The following is a 26,133-nucleotide window of genomic DNA, read 5'->3' on the forward strand; positions in this document are numbered from 1 at the left end:
GAACTATCCCTTTAAATCAATGATTGAAATCAAACTTGGTTATCTCAGAATTTGATTATGAGACTTTAGCCTGGCTTTAACTTAATAAATATTAACTGTATACACCCTGCATTTTGGTAACTGGTTTCATTAGAAACAAGAAAATACAGACAGGGTTCTGTGTCTGCAAGATGTGTCAAGATATCACATAATTTAGAGGAAGATCTAATACAATGGCGTAAGTTTTGGGGAGGGTGGGTGTGCTTGAAGCATTAGTCATTATGTTTGGGAATTTTTGGTAGTTTTGAAGAATTTCTAATTTAGAGGAACATACATTAAAATTTAATGGAATAGAAATATAACCAGAGATATTTAAACTATCTTATCTGTCACACTACCTCATTTTCCCCACAATTAACTCAATGGTTAAACCCATTAGAGAAGCATTTGACAAAGCAATGCTACTTGTAGTAAACAAAACATATCAACATTACTTGTAAACACCTCTGGATAATTGTGTGTGTATATGTTGTTTATGACCACTAGATGGTAGACTCTTACTGCCAAATGTCAAATTTGCATACTTTATTCGATATTGTTTTCAATAATATTGAACTCTGTAAAGAGTTGTTTATAAAAAAAGTTTTCAGGTAATTTATTAGGTTATATTGGGTTATGTTAAACCAAAAATGCTGGGTTTTTAACCCATTAATGGGTCAAATACAAACATTTTCTGGGTTAATTTTAACTCAACAGCAGGGTTTATCCTATACACGCTGGGTTGAAAATAACCCAGCATTTGCTTAAATGTATGCTATGATTCAAAGACAAAAAACAAATGTACTGTAATGACTCTCACTCAAATAAACCTTTCTAGTTATTTAAGCAAACAGACAAAAGTATCAATGGCTTATTTTAGCTTAATATCCAGTGGTGGACTGCTGCTTATAATTTTGTGAAAAATTTACTTTTATCAGGAATGCACAGTAGCTTATATTGATGGTTTAAACAGCACAGATGTTAAAACTTTTAGATGCACCATGCACATTTCCCTCAAGATCCTGTTTGAAGTCTTTTAAATAAAGATCTAGCAGTTTGAACAAATATGACGCGTTTACTAATGCACATCATTGATGGAAATGTTTAAAAGAACAACAGTAACTAATTCATGTTAACATGCACAAAGTGAAGTTAAAAGTGCAGCCCTTTTCAAAAAATTGCATTTATTAATATAGTATCATAATAAAATATATGCTCAACTGTACATGTAGTTATTAAAGGACATTCACCAATACTCTGCTCTCCTTTTATAACAATTAATAAAGTAGACCGCACAGTATACTCTCCAGATATTCTGCTTGTCTCTGCACTTTAATCCGAAGAATTGAAAGGAGAGCAAAACATTAAACAAATTATTTTTTCCCATTAGCAAAGTGCAGTGCAAAATACTATATCTGACAGTGAAAAGTATATTGACCTAGTGTGAACTCAATTCAAAATTTCAGTACGCCAAAGCTTAAAAAAAAACCTGCAATTATTAAAAGCAATTTAGGTTCTATAAAATAGGGAGATTTGTTAAAAATTGGTATAATACCAGTGTGTATAACTTTGATGATTAAAGTAACTTTAATGATTCAACTCTTCTATTTGACAACAATAAATAAATGCATAAATATGTTCAAGTTAAAATCTAGTAAGTGACCCAGTTGTGTGCCATGCTTTAGGGGCTATAGAAATTATTATTTTTCATTTATAACATTTAAAATTAGACTTATACATTAAAAACTGATATAGCGTTCTAAAATATAAAATTCAATAAGGCCAAATGACATATATATATATATGGGTCATCCAGAGATATTCTGCATTATAAAAATCTGTTTTTAAGGAACTGCAAGTCTAGTGTTATACTGCATGTATGAATTGCTTTAATGTGCAGCTGTGGTTAAGAATTCATGCAATGGTTATTCCCTTTAAAGCAAGTTTCATTTCCTTCACTTAATTGATAGTTAGTAAAAGCAGCTTAATGTAAACAAATGCATTTTAGAAGCCCATCCAACATCCCTAACTGGATGGGTTTCAAGGCTATATGTGCATCTAAAGCAATGAATATTAGTGGTGTCAAAATTAAGGCTGGTTTTAGTGCTAAGGCTAATATGGTTTAAATATTCAGCAAGTTTCACCAAAACCCTCCTAAAAATGTTAAAAATAAAAGTACTACAGCTATTGAAATGTGCTCATGAAAGTTGTGCCTGCTTAGAGCGACTGTTCTCAGTGACTTGTGCATTATATATTTTCACAGAATTCCTTAGCACACTTTCACACATATTGCTTCCCTTAAACACGCCTAACAGTCCCATTAAAAATCTCTAACATCCTACACCTAACTGCTGCTTATGAGGCATCTTCACTTTTGGATTTAGCCCTACCTGCCCCCTCACTGTCCTCAATGATTTCATTAATCAAATATTCCTTAAGGTTGGGTTGATTCCCAACATCAATCCCATGGTCTTGGATCTCCTGCAGTAGAGCCTCCCAGCGCCTCTTGTCCTTGGAGATCTTCCACGACAGCCTAACATTGGCCTGAAGAAGAGGGATGAGCAGAGGATGCAACTGGTGTTGCTGCAAGGCCTCCGGGGAGGGCGCTAGATCCTGCAGGGCTCGGTCACAATGTTCCTGAGCCTCATTTAGTTGTTCAGCTTCCTGGAAGCAGATGACCAAGGCGGAGAGCGTAAAGAACCAATGAACCCTCTGGAAATGGTTTTGCTGCAGGAGTTGGTGACATCCTAACTTCTCCTGAAGTCTCAGAGCGTTGAGAAGCGAACCCAAGGCTTCTTGATGACGTCCCACACGCATCAACATCTGGCCTGCGCGCAGATCACCCAGATAGAAGAACTCCAGAAAAGTGGGCGTGGACCGTATTTCGGGAAGGGAGCGAAGGTGGGACAAGTATTGCTCAAAAGCCCGACTGCGCTTGGCTATGGTCTCGGCGACAAAGTTTTTGCGCAGCTTTTTGCGGGGAAAGTAAACGGCATCCATCTCGTCCCCGTGACGGCGCCGTAGGCGGCTGTGAAGTCGTTCGAAGTCTGAGTAGCGGCGCGTGATGACAGCGGGAGTTTTGTCGAATGTGCCAGAATGGATGACGTGAAGGGTGTAGAGCTGTTCGAGAAATAGAAAGTGGGTAGACATCTTTATATAGGAAACAAAAGTTTATGAATTTAACAGCATCAGTTGATGCAAGCTAAAATACTACTTCTGTGGTTTATGTACTTACCACATACTTGGAATTTGTGTCATGGACAACACTTGCGTCAGTCACTTCAAAAAGTAGTTTTTCAGGAATTATGCGAGTTCTTGAGGCTCGCCAGTTTTCTTGTAGTTGTCTGGTGATTATATTTGAGCCTTTTAGGGAAGGACCCATGGGGCTTGCATCTATAAACCAAAGACAAAATTACACAAACTAAAATAGTTCTTATAAACCAAAAACAAGAAGTGAAATCAGTCTACAATTTCAGCCTTGTAAAACAGGGTTGCTTAAAGGAATAGCTTTCTTGAATCATTTTCTAATCACTAAGACTTATAGGGGTGGTTTTCCGGACAGAGATTATTTTAAGCCAGGAGTACGCTTTAGTTTAATTAGGAAATATAACTAGTTTTAACAAACATGCCTTACTAAAAACAATACTTGTGTTGATTTTGAGGCAAAACAAAGGGCACTGATGTATTTTATGATATGTCAGTGCAAGTTGTTTTCAATTTGGACAGCTCTTACATTATTTTAGTCTAGGACTAGTCTAATCCCTGTCCGAGAAACCGCCCCATAGTGTTGTTAATTCTTTAGTCATTTTTTTTCAAGACATTTACTGTATGATGAGTTCATAACTGATCATAAAAGTAATCCACATGACCTGTGTGCTATGCAAAGTCTTCGGAGCCATTTGTGTGAGAAACAGCAAAAACCACAAGCGTTCAAATTCAAAATGGGCACCCTGATAAAAGATTTGATTTAAAAGACTTTTAAGTAGGGATTTGCAAATTGATGCTGCAGTATTGATAAATTGATTTCCCTAGAAGCTAATAATTTGGTATCGATATATCTAATAAATAAATAAAAAAAATATAGAGATATAATTATATTATATCAATAAGAAAGTGTTCCAGTTTGTTTGAAGATACACATTGATCGGTCTGCGACTGTGCAGTGCGAGTGATGTGCCCTTCAACACACGTGCATGCACATACTTCAGCACAATGGCTGAAAGGAAACACAGCGTAATTATTAAAGGAAAACCCAACCGTTTTTCAATATTTTACTATGTTCTTACCTTAACTTAGACAAATTCATACATACCAATCTTTTTTCAATGCGTACACTTGTGAATGTGTTAGCATTTAGCCTAGCCCCATTCATTTCTTAGGATCCAAACAGGGATGAATTTAGAAGCCACCAAACACTTCCATGTTTTCCCTATTTAAAGACTGTTACACAGGGCTCCAGACTGCCACCAAGAGAGTGTGCCACTGAATTTTACATCCATTTGCACATGTACGACCAGTAAATTTGACCATTTTTTGTGATGTGACACTGAATTTGAAACAGCACATTGTACTTTCTGCATCTATCATAAAAGTATTTATTAGTAATACAGTGGAAATTTATAGAAATGTGATTATTTGGTTAGCATGTTGATTTACGGTGTGTGCCCCTACATTTTTGGTTGCGGCCCTAAAATTTTCAGTTGGGGGCCACTGTGCTCCTAGTAAAAAAAGTTGGTCTGGAGCCCTGTTGCACGAGTAGTTACACAAGTAAGCATGGTGGCGCAAAATAAAACGTGGCAATTTTTTAAGAGGATAAAAAATAAGAACAATATTGTATTGCGGAAGAGCATTTAGTTTGCAGCACTTCGACCTCGAGTGCAGTAATATTGATGGAAGTTTGAGCGAAAGGGGGAGTAGTCAGGAGTGATGATGATAGGTTAGGCTAAATGCTAACACATTCATGACGCGCTGTACAAAGATTAAGTGCACGCATTGAAAAAAAAGACAGGTATGTTATTATTCATCTGAGATGAGGTAAGAACATAGTAAATATTGAAAAACTTGGTTTTCCTTTAAAAAAATAATTTAAACATTTACAAACAACACACCCTAAAATGTATACAGAGACAGGAGAGTTTTAAGGGAGGGAAACCATATCCAGGCACAGTTAACTTAATTACTGTACTCCCTCTCTTTGTTACCATTAGATGAATAAGAATAAATATAAAAGTGTGCATGAACGTGTTTGTGCATGTCCTGGTATTTTTATGTTAGGGATCATGTCATGAAATGTCATACAGAATGATGTCATAAATCATACAGAATGATGTTTTTTTTTGAAAATGTAAGCTTTCCGTGAGGGGTAGGTTATGTATATATATATATATATATATATATTTATACCATACACATATAATAATAAGTATTGGTATCAGTATCAATATTAGTGCAGATACAATTAAAAGTGTATAAATAAGTATCAGCATCATGTCGTAAAAAAGTGGTATCGGCCATCCCTACTATATTACAGTGGGCGGTATATCGCCAACATTTTATTTACTTTATTTTTTTATTATCGGCATCAGCCAATAAATCTTTTCAATCAGCCAATAAAAGTTTGACTTAAATGTACTATTCGTAATAAAAAACACAAAAGCAACATTACAACAAGCCAAAGCCTGACAGGCAGTAAAATGACCAAGTGACGTAACAATTGTGTCTTGTCTCTTGTTAATATTTTTCAAGTGCTTAAAAACGTTATACATTTATAAATATTATACGTATAAGAAATTTATATTTAATATTGATTGCCCTCAAAAGGTCTTTATTAAACTCCTGAAGTCGTGTGGATTACTTGTGTGAATGATGGATGGACTTTTTTGGGCTTCAAATCATAAGCACCATTTGCTACCATTATAAAGCTTGGAACATCCAGGACATTTTCTAATATTGGATGCTTTAAGGTGAGTAAATCATGAATTAATTTTAATTTTGGAGTGAACCATCCCTTTAAGTTACGTACTCTGGAATTCACCAAAAAAAAATCTCATTGATAACTCATATTGCTTACAACAGTAATATTATATGCATTATAAAGCATAGAAACCAAGGACTACCTGTGCTGCTACAGGCATTATCCAGAGATTCCCCGAAAAAGTCTGAATCGCTGTCCGGTCCTGATCCATCGGCAGCATCCTCAGATTCAAGGACAGCATCGCCCTCAAAGCACAGGGTCCCGCTGAGCCTGGCCGAGATGCAGTCTGTGTCGTCCTCAAGCTCTGAACTTTCTGGAAAGTCGTCCTTTCTGTCTGTCTCAGTAGGAAGCTCTCCTTCCTTAAATAACGTACGACGAAATCTGTCTAATAGTTTAGAGGCCATCCCAGCCCTGCTCCAACCCTGGAGAGTACAATATATCATATTGTGTGACATTACTTGTAGCAGACTCTTTAGAAATAAGGATTGAACAAAGCCACTGTAATAATGTGTCACTGAGGAGGAGGAATGGAAACACTGTAACTTCAAACCTCCCAGTAACTTTCAATGAGCTGAGTAACAAGAGACCATGAGGGGAAACAGATCTGGGACATAAATATGTATGCATTATTGAGAGGTTTGCTAAAGACACCTAACAACAGCATTTCATTTTTGTAAAAAAAAAAAAAAACATGAGATACGGTAACAAATACATAACATATAGGAGGATTCCCACACATTGAAGGCGCGAAGTTAAATCCACACCCAAGTTTGGGGTTAAAAGTTGTAATTTTTACATAGTAATCATTTTCTACTCAAACTTGTGTCTTTTATACCACATACAGTTATCATTATTTCGTCATTTAAACAAAACGAGACTTTTAAAGCGGCCAGTAAAGACTTTTAGCTGCTACGTGCTAATAATAACATGCGCACAGCAGCAGCACTTTCACGAATTATGACGAGAGACAATCTGACATTAATTTCACAAAAACATTTTTTAAATACACAAAATGTCTAATAAACAACATTAAAATGTTGCCGTAAATAGAGTTTGACGTAAACTTGCTGCACTTCACTTGTTTGCTAACTATGGCTAATCTAGCATCACTTTATAACTCCGAAAACATAAAGAACATGACTATTTGCACTTACCCAAATTACAGACCTCTAAACTACATATGATCAGCTTTTCATGATGTAGAATGAAACACTTTTATGTTTAAATGCAAGGCAAGGCGATTTGTGGGAGTAACTGATGTGGGAGGTGTCACACATTGAAGTGGGCGGACACACACGCAAAACTACCCACGTCAACCACAAACCATTTTTTGTAGCTTTTTATCAAATCAACCTTTTGCATTTACTTTAAAAAATATTTCATAATATACTAACATTCGTTTGGTTTGTGCATTAATTATATTAACTTATAACAGTGTTGCATGTGGGTTGTATTAATATTAAAATTTATTATAGGAATTATTCAACAGTCCTGTCATTAAACGTATTCATATTCTTATTCTGTTACAATTTAAGTTATCTGTTATGCATATAGCATTTAGCAATTAAATACGCTAGAAGCTTGATATTAAGCTATAAATAATATTTATATTTTAATTAAATTTTAAAAGTTGTACAATTTTGATCGCTTTAATCTGAAGGTATTTATGAGTATCTAATTAATTATAATAAAAACAAAAAATGTAGTATAAAGAAAAACATTTTGTAGTAATATTTTAATTATTTTTAATCACACGCCAGGCCAGCAGGTGACGCTCAGATGTTTGCGTTTGTAGCACAGAAGAAGAAAAGACCGCGGGTTGTGGTTTGCCATACGCCATGAAAAGTCAATAGAAGAAGACTGCGGGTTGATTTTTTGTTTCTTAAACATATTGCGTTGTATAATGGCATCCAAAAAGCCTTCAACTATACGGAAAACCTCTTCTTCAAGTGATTTAAAAAAGTAAGATTGTTTCATATTATGTTGTTTTAAATTCAAATGAGTATAGAAAGTATCCGACGGTGATTTCAACGCGCATTTGAATCAAATTTGTAGTCGAAGTGTGTGTAACGTTATTCATACAGTCTCCGTTTTACAGTTTATCAACTGATAATGACAGCAACAGTGGAAATAACAGTGGTGCAAGGAGGAAAACCAAAAGTAAGAGCATTTAGTCATGGCTTTAATGTTATATTACATGTTTATAACTTGTATGACTCATCTGATATGACCGATTCATAGCTTCTGGCACGATTGTGAAGTCCAGGTACATGCAAACTGAACCAAAAGCTTCTGCAAAGGTAACTGACTATATATTAATGCGTGTGTCTATATTGTGTGATGATATTACTATGATAATACTCATCAGTGTTATTATTACATATTATGTTTTCTGTAGAACAGCATACAGCAGCAGTCAACGCTGTTGCCACCCAGACCTTCATCTCCAAGAGTAGGCAACACACGAAAGCCAAGAGATTACGCACTGTCAAGACGCACAATGAGTTCACTACCAGACAATGACTCTCCCTGTGAGTTTATAGCGACGTTTATGTCACTATTTCAGGAGTAAATGTGTCAGATTCCCATTGTAGACATCTTGATCATTCATTTTGACATTGCTGATGAGCATTGTATTGATCAAACCATATCTTTCAGCAGTGACTACCAGCATTCTGGAATCCTCACATTTGGGAGGAAATGTCTTGCAGTCAACTGTGCTGGATGGCCACTTTATGCGTCCAGATTTTGATTTATCTGTCATCAAAGGTGTGGTACTATTCGTGCAATATGGGGTAATACGATTTTGTCAGCTTAACTGCTTGTGTAACAATTCAATACTTTCCAGAAAAAGTTGCTCCTCCAAGCGCAACAGACGTCAAAAATGATGAAAGGGATATGGCAATGGAGATGTTTTTATTGGCCTTCCTTACTGCTAAGGTTTGTCGCTTTTCTCTGTTTATTTTTCGCTCGCATTTGTGTATGAAATGTTTTGTGAAGTCCTGTGTTTATACTATATTTAGATTGAGCATAAGAATAAAAAATTAAGAGAGGAGGCGGAGAGGAACATTCTGACTGTCATGGACAAAGAACAGCAGTTGCGCTTGCAAGTTCATCGGAAGAAACGACAATATCTCCTTTTGGAGAAGCAGAAACAGCTCAACGGTTTATTGGACTTACAGGTTATCTTCGTTTATTTAATGCCATTTCTCTGAAGTTTTTGTGTTTATGTGACTCATATTTGAGTTTCTCTTCTTTTGTGCAGATTGAGCCTTTAGGTTCGGTTGCTTCTGCAGCAAACAAGTTTTCAGAGGAGTATAAGTCATTTGCAACAGCCATTGATGCCACGCGGCACAAGCTACCTGTGAGGAATGTGCACATTGGAGAGAATGCAGAGCAGTTCTTAGGTGTGTGAGATGTTGCTTTTTTTTAAAGTATTTGCTATTTAAATGCTTCAATACTTTAGAGTCCAGCATATTTTTTTATAGTTCACTATGAGAGCACAGTGCTTTTTAAAGGACAAGTTCGGTATTTTAGACTTAAAGCCCTGTTTTCAGATTGTTTATGATCAAATAGAATGGTTTTGACTGAAATTTCGACATTTTCGGCTGCCCTGAGAATTTTCGCGTGTTTGTGTTTCAGCTCAGACCTCTACAATGGGTTTATAGGTGCACTGGAACAATACTTCCTAAAATGCATTAAACTTTCGTTTACAAAGACGTGAAACTCACCGAGTGGTCAGGGGTGTTCACTGATATGCTCACACAAAAATCGCTGCAAAAGATGCTTTCCAACAGCTGTTTTAGCATTCGTTGTTAACTTGTGGACCTATTTCCCCAAACGCCTCACACCCGTACATTCTTCCGCTTAGAGCTTGAATAATAAACACTCCAGCCCAGGTGGTGGCGCTAATCCGCCTTTGCCAATTGCAAGAATAGAAACAAAGTTCCCGGCGCGGAGTAATACCGTACCTCACAGGACGTCTAATACAGTCAATGGAGTTGGTAAAAACTACGATAAAACCTGTTGGAATGCGTCTTTTGGAGCGATTTTTGTGTGAGGATACCAGTGAACACCCCTGACCACTCGGTGAGTTTCACGTCTTTGTAAACGAAAGTTTAATGCATTTTAGGAAGGATTGTTCCAGTGCACCTATAAACCCATTGTAGAAGTCTGAGCTGAAACACAAACACGCGAAAATTCTCAGGGCAGCCGAAAATGTCGAAATTTCAGTCAAAACCATTCTATTTGACCATAAACAATCTGAAAACAGGGCTTTAAGTCTAAAATACCGAACTTGTCCTTTAAAGTCAGATGCTGAGCATTTATTCCCTGTTCTACCAAGTCAATATCTCATACATCACCTTTAAGAGCTCAACCTGGCCTCGAAACACTTTCGCATTAATTACAAAATATTCATCCTTCACAGACAAAGCAGTCGGATGTTTGAATCGCAGCGAGTGTGTCTTGCAGAAGTATACACAGGGCATTCCTGCTGATAGCGAGGCATCAACAGAGTGTCTTGGAGAGATGAAAAATTCAGCACATGATATCAGCAAGCAGTTGACAAGGTAATACCACATTAACACATATGAGAGGCTTACTATGCTGTGTGCACCATAGCGCTTAAAGCTGCAGCTTATATTTCAAATGGATATTAAGGCTTGAAATTGTTTCTGTGCTGTTTCATATTTTTTATTAGGACTTTTTCTGAACTTCTGGAGGTGTCTTCATTAGTAAGCCATGAGGCGGTTTTGATCCAACAGTCGATGGAAGAAGTCCAAATTGGACAGAACATGGCTCAGACTCTCTTCTGTCCTTCCACGTCATGATGTTTTATGAATTTGTGTTTACATATGTATGTACAAAGAAAGAATTAAATGCTATTTTGCATGGTTTTGTGTCTAGTTTGTCAAGACTAATTCACTTACAAAAATGTATTATTAAGTGTAACAAGATTGGTAATTGTGTACATTTGTAATATATTTGTATTGTATAGTTTATTATTTCATATTCTGACATCATACTCATCTTACAAGACAAATGTAAATAAAACTTTGTGGTTTAATAAAGGATGTTCCTCTTCTAATTATTATTTACAGGATTATCTTAAATTAAACTGAAAACAAGAACCGATATACATCGCATGATAAATATGAAATGTAAATATAAAACATTGCCATTTTTTTATTTTAAAAAGGTTTCCCACATCACTGGTTGCCTATCTGCATTTATCATTGGCATTTTTTTAATAGACTACCCAGAATTCTTCAGACATTGATTATTGTTTACTTATTCTGTAGTTTTTTTTATTTATTGCATACATGTTTAAATATAAGCTTTTAATAGATAATTATTTAATAATTCTGCTATGAAGAACTTAAAAAAATCCGAAAAACAATAAAATGGTGAAAATACTCATTTATTTACAGATTTTTAAGTTTTAAGCGTTTTGTTTTTATTTATTTAACTTATAAAGAGTGCAGAAATTCCAGAAAAATAAAATAAAAGCAATTTTCATGCGTATATCGAGTAAGCTTTGGCGTAACTGCTATCGGATATAACATCCGGGTTCGAGATAGAAGGCAGCCAATCAGAGATGTCTGTGCGGTAAGTGACGTTTGTCCACTTGCTTTCCACCCAACCAATCAACAGCAAAACAACCATGAGTAACGCGTGAGTGTGTCGATTTCTTGTTTTTATTTTGATTAATGGGAGATTATTTAACATGAACGTGTTTATTAATATCAAAATCTGATTGTTTTCTCATTGTTAACAGTTTGCATGATATAAAAATACATACATTTATGTAAAAAGACTAATGTGGTGATGACTTTTAGTTGTACAAAGCACATATACAACTGATCGTTACTTCATGGACAGGCTGCTCGTGCTTATGTCCGATTTGATTTTTATTAATTCCATTAAAATTGCAAGAAGGTTTACCTGAAAGAGGTTCATAAAATATAACGAGTAAAAACGATTCAGAAGTAACCCACAGAGCCTGTTATATGATGGCACATTTTTTAACATTTAAAGGGATAGATCACCCAAAAATGAAATTGTTGTCATCATTTACTCACCCTCGAGTTATTTCAAACCTTTATGAATTTCTTTGTTCTGCTGAACTCAAGGTATTTTGTTTGTAATGTTTGTAACCAAACAGTTTTGGGGCACCATTGACTTACATAGTATTTTTCCTACAATGGAAGTCAATGGTGCTCCTGCTTCTGACTTGATTACAAATATCTTCCTTTGGAACTTATACAGGTTGGAAACAACTTGAGGGTGAGTAAATGATTACAGAATTGTCATTTTTGGGCGAGCTATTCCTTAAACTTCAACATTTAACCACATCACACTATAGAGTGCCGCAGGGATGACATATTTTTGAAGGCCAGTCCCGGAAGTTAACGGGACACTGGTTCCCTTGCAAAAAGCACATTAATTTTCCCATAGACTTTTGGATTATCAAAAAAAAAAGAATGTTCCATTGTCCTGCTAACGTCCAGGGTTGGCCTACAAAATGTGTCTTCCCTTCTGCACATTATAAAAGATAGATTACAAATGAGTTTCTTGTGAACCAGTATTACCAGTGATAATTGCAATGCTTAATAATAGTTCAAACATAATACCGGTCCAAAATCACTTGGCCCCTTTCCATTTAAATGTAAATGCATGGTTCTGTGTAGTCTTCACACAAATTTAATTGTATTTTTCCTGCCTTGTCTAATAGGTGGCCTCACTCTAGAAGAGGCAGAGGGCCCAGGCATAAGGAGCAGGGTCGAGCCGTCAGAGAACAGACCACTGAGCAGAAGGCCACAGACTCAGTGCCCCATGGCACCTGTACGACTATGTGCCCCGCTAAAGAATTACGTCAAAGAGAGGCACAAAACAGACTGCACAGATTTGAGATGGTTCCTGGCACAGAGCAAGATCGCTTGCCACCTGCTGATGTCTCACGTGCTGTCAAAGAGTATTCCCGACCCGCTGCAGGAAAAGACTCCACGCGAGCCAGCGACCTTAGGCCTCCATCTGTGCTTTTAAAGACGGCGTGTTACTTAGTTGATGACATCGCAGCTTCTGATACATTTCAGCCGTGGACTGAGGTATGAAAATGACATCATGCTTTCAATATTCATAAAAAATAAATCTACATAAAAATGTCTACACATTTATATACTACAGGTCTACAGTTTTGTTTTCGACCGTCTGCGTAGTGTTCGGCAGGACATGATAATCCAGCGTGTGTCCGGGCCAGAGTGTGTGACTGTGCTGGAGAAAACCGTACGGTTCCTCCTCTACGCCCCTTACCGGCTCTGTGGACAGCCACTTCAGCACTTTGATCCCCGCATCAATGACACTCATCTGCAGGAAACCTTGAGCTGGCTGCTGGATTGCTACAAAGAAGGAAAACACCAACATCAAGAGGAATTCCAAGCCTTGAGTCTGCTGTATAACCTGGGTAAGGTTTGGCTGAAATTGGATTTAGGATTTAGGCTACGTTTACACAACATTGATGTAGTAAAAAAAGGAAAAATGTTTTTCAACTTGCGTTTTTGAAAAATGTCACACAAAGATTTGCAAAAACGCTGTGCTGTGCATGCCAGGCCAGTTGATGGTGATGCTACTGTCTTGTAAAGAAACTCTACATGCCGGCGCACCTACACATTCTTCTACATTGTGATAAATCGATATGGCAAAAACATTTGTCATTTTGTTTAGAAGGACGATGATATTAGTTTTTTTACGTTTTCGGAAACTTTGTTGGAGAAGCATTAATAAACTCAGTATCTTGAACAGCACAAACACATAGGCTGCGTCCGAAACTGCATACTGTACAGTACGTAATGAATGAGATGAATTTCCTACTTACTGACCATTAAAGCAACACTAAAGAGTTATTGCTCTTTGCTCCCCCTACAGGTTAGAAGCGTAATTGTTCATTAGCACTGTCGTAAATACTGCAGCATAGCTGGCTCTGATTGGATTGTAGGTCTGCCGTAAAGCAAGTTTTTGTAGTTTTTACTCGAACTACAGGACCACCACCCGACGGTTGGAAACTTCTTTAGTGCGGTTTTGGCCGATAGAGAGCTGCAAAGCAAATGTGAAAGTGCCATTCATCCTGTTTTGAGTGGATGAACCACTGAAACTTTTTTGGAAAAGTTATTTTAAGGTAAAAAAACTCTTTGGTGTTGCTTTAAAACAGTAGGTACTGTATAGTATGAATCCTGGTAGTATGAATGCGAAGTGTCCATTGTATGCACGCTGCAAAATCTAGCCTGAAGTAGTAGGTCATCCGGGTACTTTTCTCATACTGTTTTTGGAATACTATGTATAATGACATACTACTTGCGTTACCTACTGCTTTTCGCCTACTATAGAGTATGTAAGTATGCGGTTTCGGACGCAGCAACACAGTCCTTTAGGCCGCCATTTTTGTTGTGGTTATACTCGCACATGCCTATAGACAGAATTAACACATGCGCATCACATAGAGCTGGTGATAAAAATCGTCTCAATTCTCCGATTCTCATGCTTGTCTCATCAGTAAATCCAGTTCGGTGATTAGTAGTAAACCGCTATCACCTGCTTTCAGATGGAGCGGCAATTACTACACAGAGCTGTATTTCACAGAAAGCTAGGCAAAATCGCGTTCATAATTGTGGAAGATAGTCTTCAATTATGAACGCGATTTTGCCTAGCTTTTTGCCTGAAATACAGCTCTGTGTAGTAAATGCCGCTCCATCTGAAAGCAGGTGATGGCAGTTTACTACTAATCACCGAACCGGCTTTACAGATGAAACACGCACGAGAATCGCAGGCGATTTTTTTCCCCAGCTCTAGCATCAAATCACTGTTTTCACAGATTTGCGCTATCTTAGTTTAAACTGAGATAACAAGGCATAATTTTTTTAAATTGTTTTTAGAAAAGTTTGCGGGCTTTAGGAACCAAAAATGTCATTGTCGTGTAAACAAACAGCCAAAGTGCATAAAAACATTGCCCCATAGGGTGCTTTCACATTTGGCACGGTAACCTTGAACCATGCCCGAGTGTGATTGTCCCACTCCCCCACAAGCTTGCACTCACACTGTATATTGTTCGATCTGATCCTGGCCACACTTTCGTCATTAGCATGCACTTTAAAAAAACAAAAAAAAAACAGGAAGTAAATTGCTCTTAGAACAATGGAGCCCATCGTAATCTACACATTGGACGAGAAGCGTCGCATCTAGGACAACTTGGAGGTGCACATTAAATAGTGCGTACTTATTTAGATAACATCTACTTCAAAATGCAAACTATATGTTAGCAACCAGTGTTAATCACTAACGATTTGAGACAAATATGATGTTATTAAATGTTAAACTATGTGAGTGGCACTCTGTGCCACAACAGGGATTTGAGCAGCGTCCAGAGTCACATCAGACAGCCGTCGTAAGGCGCAGCTGGTGTGCGTACATTCATAGAAAACAATGTGTTCTGTTTTTAGATTCATTGTGCGACGCTGTGCGACCCCCTTAAGTCTGTGGCTTTTTATTTAGAGTAATTTGGGACGCTGTGAGACCCAGCCCTCTCCCTTGCCTAACACAGTGATAAGTCGATTTATCGCTTATGCTGCTTAGACATTTAAATGTAACCAAAGGTTTTGCACATAGGCAGATGATATTAAATGCCTTTTTTTGAGCTCACACTTTGCATTCTGCAAGTGAGCCAGGGTGCAATTAAGCAAACCACGTCCAGGCACGGTATGGAGCAATCACACTAGTCAAACGAACCAGGCCCAGGCGCGCTTCGGTTTGGAAAGTGTGAGTGCGCCCTTAATATGCGTGTATACTACTGTAGTTCAACATACGGACATTGTATGCTTAGGTTGCACATGCGCGTACAAGAGTGTAGATTGTAGCCTTGGAGATACATTGCATTTTGTCGCAATGAAAATGTGTTGAATGTCTGAGTACATGTACGAGTCAAATAAACAATGCTTTGCAAAGCTGTGCGTTTACACACGTAAAAAACAGACTATACTCAGGGCTTTAGGCCATGAATGCCCCTTAGTTGCTCAAAAGGTTGTGGGTTTGATCCCAGTGAACACATACAGTAGTATATAATGTCTAACTTGTTACGCATTGTAAGTCACTTTGGATAAAAGTATCTGCCAAATGCATTAATGTAAATGTACTGTAGTTTGTGTACTGTTTTGTTGATGATATAACATAGATTATTCTATAAAAGATTATGTAAATATGACCTGTAATAGATTTCTTAGGTTTTTAATGTTTTTTTCACATTCATCCATGTTTCTTTGTTGCTTTCACATGTAAATATTATACATTAGTTTAGCTACTTATACCCATGCAAACATAGATGTAAATACTCTGTGTGCTCAAAATCATATAGGGGTAGTTTCCTGGACAGCATTTAGATTAATCCAGGTCTAGACCTTAGTTAGATTAGGACATTTAAGTGGTTTTTATAAACGTACCTTACAAACAAATTATGGCCGCTCAAACACGCCTCTTAGTCTGGTTTTAGAATAAACCCTGTCCAGGAAACCACCACTTAGATTACAAGGCAAATGCAAAATCTCCATGAAGACCATACACCATCATATTGCCGAAACCTATTAGTCCCCTTCCTAGGATCCAAAATAATATTTTTAAAATATCTTCTATATTTTACATTACAGGTTCATCTCATGCCACGCAACACACACTTCAACTGCCTGGGCGAATACGCAGCTCTCCGGCAATTCAGCTGGCCCTGGCCATTAACCGGGCAAATACAGAACGCAACCCAGTTCGGTTCCTCCGGCTGGCCCAAAAACTGGACTTTATGCAAGTCTGTGCCCTCCACAGACACCTCCTGTCCTGCAGGAGAGATCTGCTCCTGTTGTACAGTCACGGGTACAACAGTCGCAACTGTCGCTACCCTCTCCAGAGACTGGCACGCCTCCTTTTTCTCAAAGATCCGCTGGCTGCTGAGCTGTGCCAGGTGCATGGCGTCAACATCAGTGGAGAGTGGGTCAACTTCACCAAGAGCTCATTCACCGAAAATACATCTGGGGACCTGCAGTGCAGACGTATGCATGAGCCAGATGATGACGAGAAGTGGAACTGTTCTTCTGCCAGTGTTATTCATGGCTGTGCCTGAAATCATCAGATGGTGGAGGGATCGTTTTAATACCAAGATTTGTTTTTTACTTGTGGAAATGTATGCCATGTTTTAATTTGTAGTTGGTAAAGAAACCTGTGATGTTTCAATAAAGTTCTTATGTATAGAGGTTGTTTTATGTGTGTATATATAATGTCTAATGACTTGCAATAAATTATTGTGGACAGACAGTGTTGATGTGGCTCAATGGGTTGAGCATTGCATTAGCAAAGGTCATGGGTTTGATCCCAGGGAACACACATACTAATATAAGAAAAAGTCACTTTGGATAAATGTGTGCCAAATGCATAAATATATGTAGCAATGAGCTTATTGCAAGCAAAAAGTGCTTAGACACTTAAAAATGATGACATAGTATAATACGACTTAATGGATGTACTATGTTCACGTGCTTTTTAAACCACACCGTAAATATCTATATTTTCATTGAACTCACAAATATCTTTGTTCATTATGGTTGATATGTTGTTGTGTGAGATGTGTAGATCAAGTCTGGTTGATGTTACTGTATATATAGCAGCAGTGGGCGTCTGTGACTCTGTTGTGTATCTGTGGAGAGAAACATGGGGGAAGCGGAGAATGTGCCATCGGACGAAAAACAAGCAGAATCCGGCATATGTACCGCTGATGAATCGGTTATATGGAGTCAAGAAGTCGAAGTGTGTCTTTTTCACGCCATGTTGGGTCATAAACCTGTAGGTAAGATTGAAAAAAGTCTCTGAGGAGAAGAACGGGCCTTTATCGCTCGGGGTCTTGGGTGCACGAGACGGAATGCAGTATAAACAAGACCGTGTGCTCGTGCCGTAAATAAATAGCAAATCTATTTATTTCTAAAATCGTTTTTACGATCTCAGTTTAGTGTTAAACGTTGTTTAAAAAATGTTAAGCTTCATCGACTTTTGTCAGTCGTTTATGTACATTCAACGGCTATTTGTACGGCTTTGTTGCAGACTCGGCTAATTTTAAAATAAATATATACAATCTATGTATATTGCAATAATATGGGCCAATAATGAGTTGTACTATAATTATTAATAGCAAATGATAAATATTGTATGTATAAAGGCTGTACAGGACATTGGTGTTGAATGAAGCTGCTAGCAGCTATTAGCAGTGCTGCTAACTAGCACGATGGCTAGGCTAATTTACAACAACAACAAAGTCGTTCAGTTGAGAAATATGTCTTAAAAAATGTGATGTGTTTATAGGTGTGAATCGTCATTTCCACATGATCTGTATTCGTGATAAATTCAGTCAGAATATCGGCAGACAAGTGTCATCCAAAGTCATCTGGGATCATCTCAGCACCATGTATGACATGCAGGCGCTGGTAAGGCACTTTTGTTTACATTGTTTACATTATGTTAACATTGTATGAACGTGTGCTTAAATTTAGGTTTTCAACTCTTATTGAATTGTGTTTTGTACTGCAGCACGAGTCAGAAATCCTCCCCTTTCCAAACTCCGAGAAAAGCTTCATGCTGCCTGAAGAGATCATACAAGATGTCAAAGAAGGTGAGCTGACATTACCTTACACACTCTCTGTTACAGTATCTTGCAAAAGTGCAACATGGTAAGCACAATTTTTCCAAAAACACCAAAACAGCCACTGCTACGGTGAGTATAAGTAATTTGTACAAGTACTGGTGGTACTAGTAAGATCTTTGTCGCATAGAGATTATGGATAAACAAACCACTAGCAGTGAAATGTATATCTAGCATACATAAAGGATCTGTGTTCCTACTGATTAGGGCTCGGTGTTGCAAACAATTTGGTGATTCTTATGGTTTTCATTTGATTCAGTATCAAATAATAATCAATATTTTATTAAATATGTTAGTTTTGCAGACATGGAGTCCATAAACGATAGTTACGGAAACCCTTCCATTTGTCACTGAAAAATAAACATTTACGTTAATAATAGACCAGGGATCAAATTCAACACAAATAATTTTTTATACTGGTTCAGGTTTTCACTTGCCCTGCTCAAATTTTCACTGGCCCCACCAAAAAGATTTCAGTGTCACATATTTAAAATAATAATTCAAAAGTCAAATATAATTGTATACATATACATTTTATTTATCATTTGTTAAAGAGCACCTATGGTCCGATTCACGTTTTTTAAATTTCCTTTGGTGTGTAAGTGTGTATTAGATCATGTTAATGATATGCAATAGATACAAACCCCAAAGTAAACAATGACGCAAGTTAAGGGCTTGTTATAGTCGTGCGTAGGTCCTACGGGGTAGCAGCGACGGCGTAGGTTCGGTGTCGGTTTTCATTTATACTTTTGCGTCATCGTCGACGTGCAAACACACGCGCGACCGCTGGTGGGCAGTATCCACGTGTGCAACCACAATAGCAGCGCGACCGTCAGAGAAGAAGAAGCTTGGCAATTTAACCCACAAACGAAGAAGAAACAGCAACTTGTTGTGTATAATTTGAGAAGACCAGCAATGATGGAAGTAAATAAACAGCGACTTTTGTTGCGATTTGAGTTAAATCACTCCTCAAGTTGGCTCCTCTTTTTCACCGTCACAAACGGAAATACCTATGACGCAGTTTTTTTTACCTGACTGGAGGGGTTCTGGTGGACCAATCACAGTGCTTGCGGTCCGTGTAGATCTGACGCGCTGTTAAAATTTTTGCGAGGTGCGCGTAAGGCTACGCAGAGCTACGCACAGGCTACGGATAGCCTACGTTGTAGCTACGGCGTAGAACCTACGCACGACTATAAATCGCCCTTTATCGTCTCCAACGTAAATCTCTTTTTTACAACAACAAACACACGGATTGTGGCCAACAGTTTACTTCCTGGGATTGGTGATGTAGATAAGACCGACATTATCATAATTCCTCCGGCTTTGACTCACAGCCTGTAAGTTAACTCCTGTTAGCATCCGAATCTTTCAAATATGATACATTTCCGGCTGATGTCAGAGGTATTCACGCCAATCACAATGTACAGATTAGCTGGCCAATTGGGAACACAGTGCTTTTCAAATCCATGCGTTTTAGGCATAGAGTAAAATCTGGAGCTACAAAAATGTACGGTATGTGTTTTTTTAACCATAAACCACACAAACACATTGTATTGTACCAAATACACAAATAATGTTGTTTTTTAGCTAAAATGGGTGCTCTTTAAGACAATTGGCAATTTTAAATGTAAACTATTCAGAAATTTCTCATCAGGGTCAATAGTTTCAGGTATATCAGGATAAACTGTGCCAAAAGGGAGAACTCATCAAAGGAATCTTGTTGTAAGGAAGATAATTTCTCTTTATTCATACGTCTCGCCATTAAGTTTAGTGGACAAGATGAAGGGTTATCGGCAACCCTTTTAGACACGATGCACGCTATTGGTGCTTTTCCATTGCATAGTACCCCAATGTTTGGTTTGGGTCGGGTCAGCTTACTTTTGGGGGCTTTTCCACTGGGTGTAGTACGTAGTACCCGATACTTTTTTCAGTACCACCTTGATCGGGGTTCCAAGCGACCCAAGCTGATACCAAAACGTGACGGGCAAACACTGTAGATAACTGATTGGTCTGAGAGAATCGTCACTACCAGCGTCATCGCTATAATGTAAAAGCTTTACCTTAGTGCTAGCCTGTGCTGTCTCGAGCAAACATGTTGTCATCTGTGCTTTGCTCTAAGTTCCCAAACTCCATTTTAGCAATGAAAACATCCACAGGTTGACAATCAGGAACACCATAGCAATATTTTCCAGACTTGCAGTTTGTTGCGGCACATATACAAGCATATATGCTTAAATGCAACTTTTAAATGAGGCTCAGCGGAGCGTGTCGACTGACGCCATGGATGCTGTACAGAAACTGTCATGTGAGACATTTGTGGTGGTCACTTTGAATTTTGTGCGGACTGAGAAATAAATGAATGTATGGGGGTGTATAGCATTCCAACGACGCTCTCACTTGTATGATGTCACAGCAGTAGGCAACGCAAATATAAAGACACGCCTATAATCCGTCCCACTCCAAAGTGGTACTAAACTTGATAGAAAAGCTAACCAAGCTGAAGTGGAGTACTATGCAATGGAAAAGCGGCAAAAGCAAGGTGAGCTGACACGACCCAAACCAAACCGTGGGGTACTATGCAATGGAAAAGCACCATTAATGACTAAAGGTAAAGCGGCCCAGTGACGATACTGTTTACTGGCCAGACCGCCTCTCATTCTGGCCCTGGGCCATTAGGCATTCCTTTATGTGGAGCCCTGTAGACCCACATAGTTGTTTAATTACTTTACTTTTAGTAACAAAAAAAAGTGCAACACAAGGTACACAAATTGAACAGTGCACATTACTGTAAAAAAGTGAAATCATTATCAAGCTAAATAAATGACAAGTGAATTACCTTTGTTCAGATATCATATGTAATGCGTATCAACTATTACACTGAGCTCACGTTACTGTTTAAAATGAACGTATATAATTTTAGCTACAGATCCTGGAATTCAAATCTCTCCACACAGCGGTGATCCATGCTCGCCGTCTCCCCTCGTCTTTAGGAAACCAAAACATTTGGTATTTGTTTAAGATCATTTGTGACGATCAGTTTAGCCACTAGCCAGACCAAAAAACATACACAGACTGTGGGCCATTGCAGCAACGTGTGTGCGTCTGTTGAAACCATCTATACAAATAATTATCAACCTCATTTTATCACATCATTGTATTTGTACGTAAAATACTTTCATTTTGGAGACGCTGGCTTCAATTGACTACCGTGACTTTCCACCATGATTCACTGTCTTTTTTTTTCTTTTTTTTTTAAGTGGAGCAACTCGAATGATGGAGACGTCTTTAGTACAAGTAAAGCGTTAAAAATAATTTTAGAGATTTCCTGAATTATTATCATCTTTTCGTTAAATTAAAGTTCAAATCGGAGAATCAAATCAAATTGTTTTTTGTTTACCTAGCTCTACTACTACTACTGATACATTTTTGTCAGAAACTGTATTTACGTTTTTATGACAAGGTGAAATATTTAGGGTTTGCAGGTCAGTAAATGCTCTTCTCGTCTCTATACAGGTAAAGTAGGATCTGAAGATGATGTTAAAGAGGAAGTCAAAGAAGAGAGTGACCCTCCAGCTACCCATGAAGAAGGTTCTTATTTTTATTATGTACTCACTCGCTCCTTTCCCTGTCTTTCTCCTCTTCTCTCTCTTTCCTTGACGTAAGCCGTCAATTAAAGCCTGCGTCAATGCCTCACTTTTTTTCTGGATCGTTCACTCGTTGACGTGAAGCTCAGCGTGGCTCACACTGGTCATTTGTGTCTCGTTTTTAAAGGTCTGGGTCCCAGTGTGGCTGGCCAGGATTTTGCGAGGTATGGACAGAAGAAAACGTTTCGCTCTGTTCCTCCAAAACTCCAGCTTGAGCTCAGTACAGACCAGCTCATTACCAAAGGCCTCTGTAGACAACCTTCAGAGACCTCTGACCATGTGCGTCTCTCGTTCAGTCTCTCTTTCCGTCTTTCTTTCGCTATCTTTCTTTCTCTTTTGTCTCGTTTATGTGTGTTCAGCTTATTGTTATTCTGTATGTATGTTTATGTGGGGAAGGAGGGGGGTTTTCAGCATGGCATGTTGAGTGTTTGTGTTTTTGGCAGGTCAGCATTGAAGAGATCTTTAAAAAAACTTAAGCGTGGGAGACTAAAGAAATCTTATGCATGTTAAATTTGAAAAGTGAAGTAAAATTATAAAATTTATAGGTAGACCCACCCCTAAATTCACATGGTTGGGTCAAAGTTTCCATGTCAGGTGCCTGACAGACTGTCTCTTTGAGTCCTAATAAAAGTCATCAATGTTCATGGGAGTATGCATGGGAGTATGCGTGTGTGTGTGTTTGTGTATAAATATATATACAGACTGTATGTGTATAATATATGTGAAATACTTAATAGTGGTATAAAACTTTTGTTTTTTGTTTTCCATTATCCAACCCCTTTTCCTCCCTCCCCATGTCTTCATTCGTCAGGCAGCAATTCCTCGGTAAAGGCGTCGGAGAAATCGGGCAGCGGGCGAGAGAAAGAGAAAGAGCGGACCGAGAAGGGGGGCTCAGGTGAGACGGGCAGCGGGTCGTCGAAAGACACAGCCGGGGAAAAGCGAAAGAGGAGCAGAGCTGTGGAGAAGGTGATGAACTCCAACAACCCCTCCAGCCCAGGAGGCGCCAAGCGCCGCAGGACGTAGCTGCATCCGGAAGCAAAAAATCATGGGACACCGAACGTTTGAAAGACCTGACTGATCCAAAGTGTTGAGCGAGAGTTGTAGCTAATATTGGTCATGATAGAGCCAAGTGAAAATGTGGGATGCTCGTGTGCGTTATCTGCAGTCCAAGGTTTCAGAGGCGTTCCTGTGCTTTCAGCGTTCTCAGCTGTTCCCGAAATAAGACTGAGAAACTAAAAGCCTTTGGCGGTTGTGTAAGGTCAGACTAGACCAGACACGTATGATAAGAAATGTAATAAGCTTTTCACAGCTGAGTTTGGAACGAAGCGAGCTGTGGTATGTTATGTGTTTTTTGTTTTGTTTTTTAAAGAATGTGTTGGTTTGTTTTTTGGGAAGACATTTTAAGTGGTAGTTTTATTTTCGTCACACACCCATCTTGCAATCACCCAGAGAATGAACCAGTTTGTTTTGTGATGTTTTAGGATTTACACCGAAGACTACATGATCTTCTGTGTTATTAAATGTATGAAACTGCATATGATTCTTATAGCCTACATGGCCACTGTTCAGGTGCTTGGAAAGTAGTGATGGATATTTGCACTGTTTCTGAGTCATGGCGGTTTAAGATACCTGACCGAATGTGTGTTACACAAAAAGCATTGTTCTGCTTTGACTTGTTATTATCTCTATATTTAAGAATAAACATTTAATGTTTCTTGATAAGAAACCAAAAGATTCATACTGGGTACCACATCAGCCTGATATACTTGCAACATTTCAATTATAAAACCTTTAAATATGTGCTGCTACTTTGTCAGATTATCAAAATCTTTAATAAAGATTTTATATATAGGGATCATTAGAGGCCAAACATGTGGTTTAGCGTAGAGCTTCCCAAACTATTGAGAGGTAATTCCCCACAAAACACACTAAAAGATCTTAGAATCCCATCTTTTTGTTTTGGTACAATCTAAAAAACAAAAAAATGGTACTAAATAGTACTAAAAGCTTGTATCATAGGAGAACCATTTTTAGTGCGACAGAGCAAAGTATATGCTCACCTAAAGGATTATTAGGAACACCTGTTCAATTTCTCATTAATGCAATTATCTAATCAACCAATCACATGGAAGTTGCTTCAATGCATTTATAGGTGTGGTCCTGGTGAAGACAATCTCCTGAACTCCAAACTGAGTGTCAGAATGGGAAAGAAAGGTGATTTAAGCAATTTTGAGCTTGGCATGGTTGTTGGTGCCAGATGAGCCAGTCTGGGTATTTCACAATCTGCTCAGTAACTGGGGTTTTCACTCACAACCATTTCTAGGGTTTACAAAGAATGGTGTGAAAAGGTAAAAACATCCAGTATGCGGCAGTCCTGTGGGCGAAAATGCTTTGATGATGCTAGAGGTCAGAGGAGAATGGGCCAACTGATTCAAGCTGATAGAAGAGCAACTTTGACTGAAATAACCACTCATTAGAATCGAGGCATGCAGCAAAGCATTTGTGAAGCCACAACGCGCACAACCTTGAGGCGGATGGGCTAAAACAGCAGAAGACCCCACCGGGTACCACTCATCTCCACTACAAATAGGAAAAAGAGGCTACAATTTGCACAAGTTCACCAAAATTGGACAGTTGAAGACTGGCAAAATGTTGCCTGGTCTGATGAGTCTCGATTTCTGTTGAGAGATTCAGATGGTAGAGTCAGAATTTGGCGTAAACAGAATGAGAACATGGATCCATCATGCCTTGTTAAACTGTAAAAAAATTCTGTAGAAATTACGGTATTACTGGCAACTAGCTGCCAGTAACTAACAGTAGATTTTACATTTATGTTATTTACTGGGAACAGTTTGTTCAAAGTTAAATGAACATGAAACATTTTCAGTCTTTATCTTCTACAGTAAGTTACTGGCAACCAGCTGCATAATTACAGCTAATTTTTTACAGTTTACCTGTGCAGGCTGCTGGTGGTGGTGTAATGGTGTGGGGGATGTTTTCTTGACACACTTTAGGCCCCTTAATGCCAATTGAGCATCGTATAAATGCCACAGCTTACCATAGCATTGTTTCTGACCATGTCCAGTCCATCCTTTTGTGACCACTATGTACCCATCCTCTGATGGCTACTTCCAGCAGGATAATGCACCATGTCACAAAGCTCGAATCATTTCAAATTGGTTTCTTGAGTTCACTGTACTTAAATGGCCCCCACAGTCACCAGATCTCAATTCAATAAAGCATATTTCGGATGTGGTGGAACAGGAGCTTCATGCCCTGAATGTGCATCCCACAAATGTGCATCTCTATCAACTGCAAGATGCTATCCTATCAATATGGGCCAACATTTCTAAAGAATGCTTTCAGCACCTTGTTGAATCAATGCCACGTAGAATTAAGGCAGTTCTGAAGGTGAAAGGGGGTCAAACACAGTATTAGTATGGTGTTCCTAATAATCCTTTAGGTGAGTGTATATAAATGGGGAGATATGGCTTATCTTCATTTGATTAGGGTTTTTTTACAGACACAGGCACCCAGGTCAAACATAGCGTTAGTATGGTGTTCCTAATAATCCTTTAGGTGAGTGTATATGCATTTAAAGAGTAACTAAACCCTAAACCAACTTTTTTTAGTTACTGATCTGTAAGAATGATGCTTTATTAGTGCTGTTCATTGATTTTAGTAAGTTTTTTGACATTTGGATATAAAGTGTTTCAATACTGCAATATATGGTGTAAAAACGTCTGAGTGCTGCCCTCTTCAGGTTGAACGGTGGC

The 26,133-nt window shown here is 38.2% G+C and overlaps 4 protein-coding genes across 8 annotated transcripts; 3 read left to right on the plus strand and 1 right to left on the minus strand.

Annotated features, from left to right (window-relative positions):
- Positions 1–872: 872 nt before the first annotated feature.
- Positions 873–7,344, minus strand: snx21 (sorting nexin family member 21). Its single transcript, XM_065249863.2, has 4 exons — positions 7,147–7,344; positions 6,135–6,414; positions 3,254–3,411; positions 873–3,138 (listed from the first exon to the last, which is right to left on the minus strand). Exons 2-4 carry the CDS (start codon positions 6,394–6,396, stop codon positions 2,374–2,376), a joined length of 1,185 nt encoding a protein of 394 aa, XP_065105935.2. The 5' UTR covers positions 6,397–6,414; positions 7,147–7,344; the 3' UTR covers positions 873–2,373.
- Positions 7,345–7,721: 377 nt separating this feature from the next.
- Positions 7,722–11,151, plus strand: haus8 (HAUS augmin like complex subunit 8). 2 transcript variants are annotated; one of them, XM_065286707.2, is made up of 10 exons: positions 7,722–7,954; positions 8,091–8,152; positions 8,234–8,292; positions 8,391–8,523; positions 8,654–8,761; positions 8,841–8,932; positions 9,016–9,174; positions 9,258–9,399; positions 10,422–10,563; positions 10,695–11,151. In XM_065286707.2, the coding sequence occupies exons 1-10, from the start codon at positions 7,896–7,898 to the stop codon at positions 10,822–10,824; spliced, it is 1,086 nt and encodes a 361-aa protein (XP_065142779.1). In that variant the 5' UTR covers positions 7,722–7,895; the 3' UTR covers positions 10,825–11,151. The 2 variants fall into 2 exon arrangements, with proteins under 2 accessions (XP_065142779.1, XP_065142778.1); XM_065286706.2 differs by having other exon boundaries at positions 8,651–8,761; positions 10,695–11,150.
- Positions 11,152–11,606: 455 nt separating this feature from the next.
- On the plus strand, positions 11,607–17,334 carry sac3d1 (SAC3 domain containing 1). Of its 2 annotated transcripts, none has more exons than XM_065249728.2 (4): positions 11,607–11,668; positions 12,729–13,101; positions 13,181–13,457; positions 16,684–17,334. In XM_065249728.2, the coding sequence occupies exons 1-4, from the start codon at positions 11,658–11,660 to the stop codon at positions 17,145–17,147; spliced, it is 1,125 nt and encodes a 374-aa protein (XP_065105800.2). In that variant the 5' UTR covers positions 11,607–11,657; the 3' UTR covers positions 17,148–17,334. The 2 variants fall into 2 exon arrangements, with proteins under 2 accessions (XP_065105800.2, XP_065105801.2); XM_065249729.2 differs by lacking the exon at positions 11,607–11,668 and adding an exon at positions 11,696–12,280.
- Positions 17,335–17,668: 334 nt separating this feature from the next.
- mrgbp (MRG/MORF4L binding protein) lies at positions 17,669–24,095 on the plus strand. 3 transcript variants are annotated; one of them, XM_065286273.2, is made up of 6 exons: positions 17,669–17,867; positions 18,377–18,498; positions 18,602–18,683; positions 22,227–22,301; positions 22,485–22,636; positions 23,173–23,388. In XM_065286273.2, exons 1-6 carry the CDS (start codon positions 17,732–17,734, stop codon positions 23,254–23,256), a joined length of 651 nt encoding a protein of 216 aa, XP_065142345.1. In that variant the 5' UTR covers positions 17,669–17,731; the 3' UTR covers positions 23,257–23,388. The 3 variants fall into 3 exon arrangements, with proteins under 3 accessions (XP_065142345.1, XP_065142347.1, XP_065142346.1); XM_065286275.1 differs by having other exon boundaries at positions 23,169–23,335; XM_065286274.2 differs by lacking the exon at positions 22,485–22,636 and having other exon boundaries at positions 17,671–17,867; positions 23,169–24,095.
- Positions 24,096–26,133: the final 2,038 nt, after the last annotated feature.

This window comes from Paramisgurnus dabryanus, chromosome 21 (genome assembly GCF_030506205.2).
Source record: "Paramisgurnus dabryanus chromosome 21, PD_genome_1.1, whole genome shotgun sequence".
Lineage (NCBI taxonomy): Eukaryota > Metazoa > Chordata > Actinopteri > Cypriniformes > Cobitidae > Paramisgurnus > Paramisgurnus dabryanus.

Excerpts from the sequence above, each read along its gene's own strand:
- snx21 (XM_065249863.2), bottom strand. The coding sequence starts at position 6,396 with ATGGCCTCTAAACTATTAGACAGATTTCGTCGTACGTTATTTAAGGAA. Across the intron at positions 3,412-6,134 it reads TAATGCCTGTAGCAGCACAG|ATGCAAGCCCCATGGGTCCT; the intron begins GTAGTCCTTGGT and ends TTTGGTTTATAG. Across the intron at positions 3,139-3,253 it reads ACACAAATTCCAAGTATGTG|CTCTACACCCTTCACGTCAT; the intron begins GTAAGTACATAA and ends TTTCTCGAACAG.
- haus8 (XM_065286706.2), top strand. The coding sequence starts at position 7,896 with ATGGCATCCAAAAAGCCTTCAACTATACGGAAAACCTCTTCTTCAAGT. Across the intron at positions 9,175-9,257 it reads ACGGTTTATTGGACTTACAG|ATTGAGCCTTTAGGTTCGGT; the intron begins GTTATCTTCGTT and ends TCTTTTGTGCAG. Across the intron at positions 9,400-10,421 it reads GAATGCAGAGCAGTTCTTAG|ACAAAGCAGTCGGATGTTTG; the intron begins GTGTGTGAGATG and ends CATCCTTCACAG.
- sac3d1 (XM_065249728.2), top strand. Across the intron at positions 13,102-13,180 it reads CATTTCAGCCGTGGACTGAG|GTCTACAGTTTTGTTTTCGA; the intron begins GTATGAAAATGA and ends TATATACTACAG. Across the intron at positions 13,458-16,683 it reads GAGTCTGCTGTATAACCTGG|GTTCATCTCATGCCACGCAA; the intron begins GTAAGGTTTGGC and ends TTTACATTACAG.
- mrgbp (XM_065286273.2), top strand. The coding sequence starts at position 17,732 with ATGGGGGAAGCGGAGAATGTGCCATCGGACGAAAAACAAGCAGAATCC. Across the intron at positions 18,684-22,226 it reads CATACAAGATGTCAAAGAAG|GTAAAGTAGGATCTGAAGAT; the intron begins GTGAGCTGACAT and ends GTCTCTATACAG. Across the intron at positions 22,637-23,172 it reads CTTCAGAGACCTCTGACCAT|CAATTCCTCGGTAAAGGCGT; the intron begins GTGCGTCTCTCG and ends TTCGTCAGGCAG.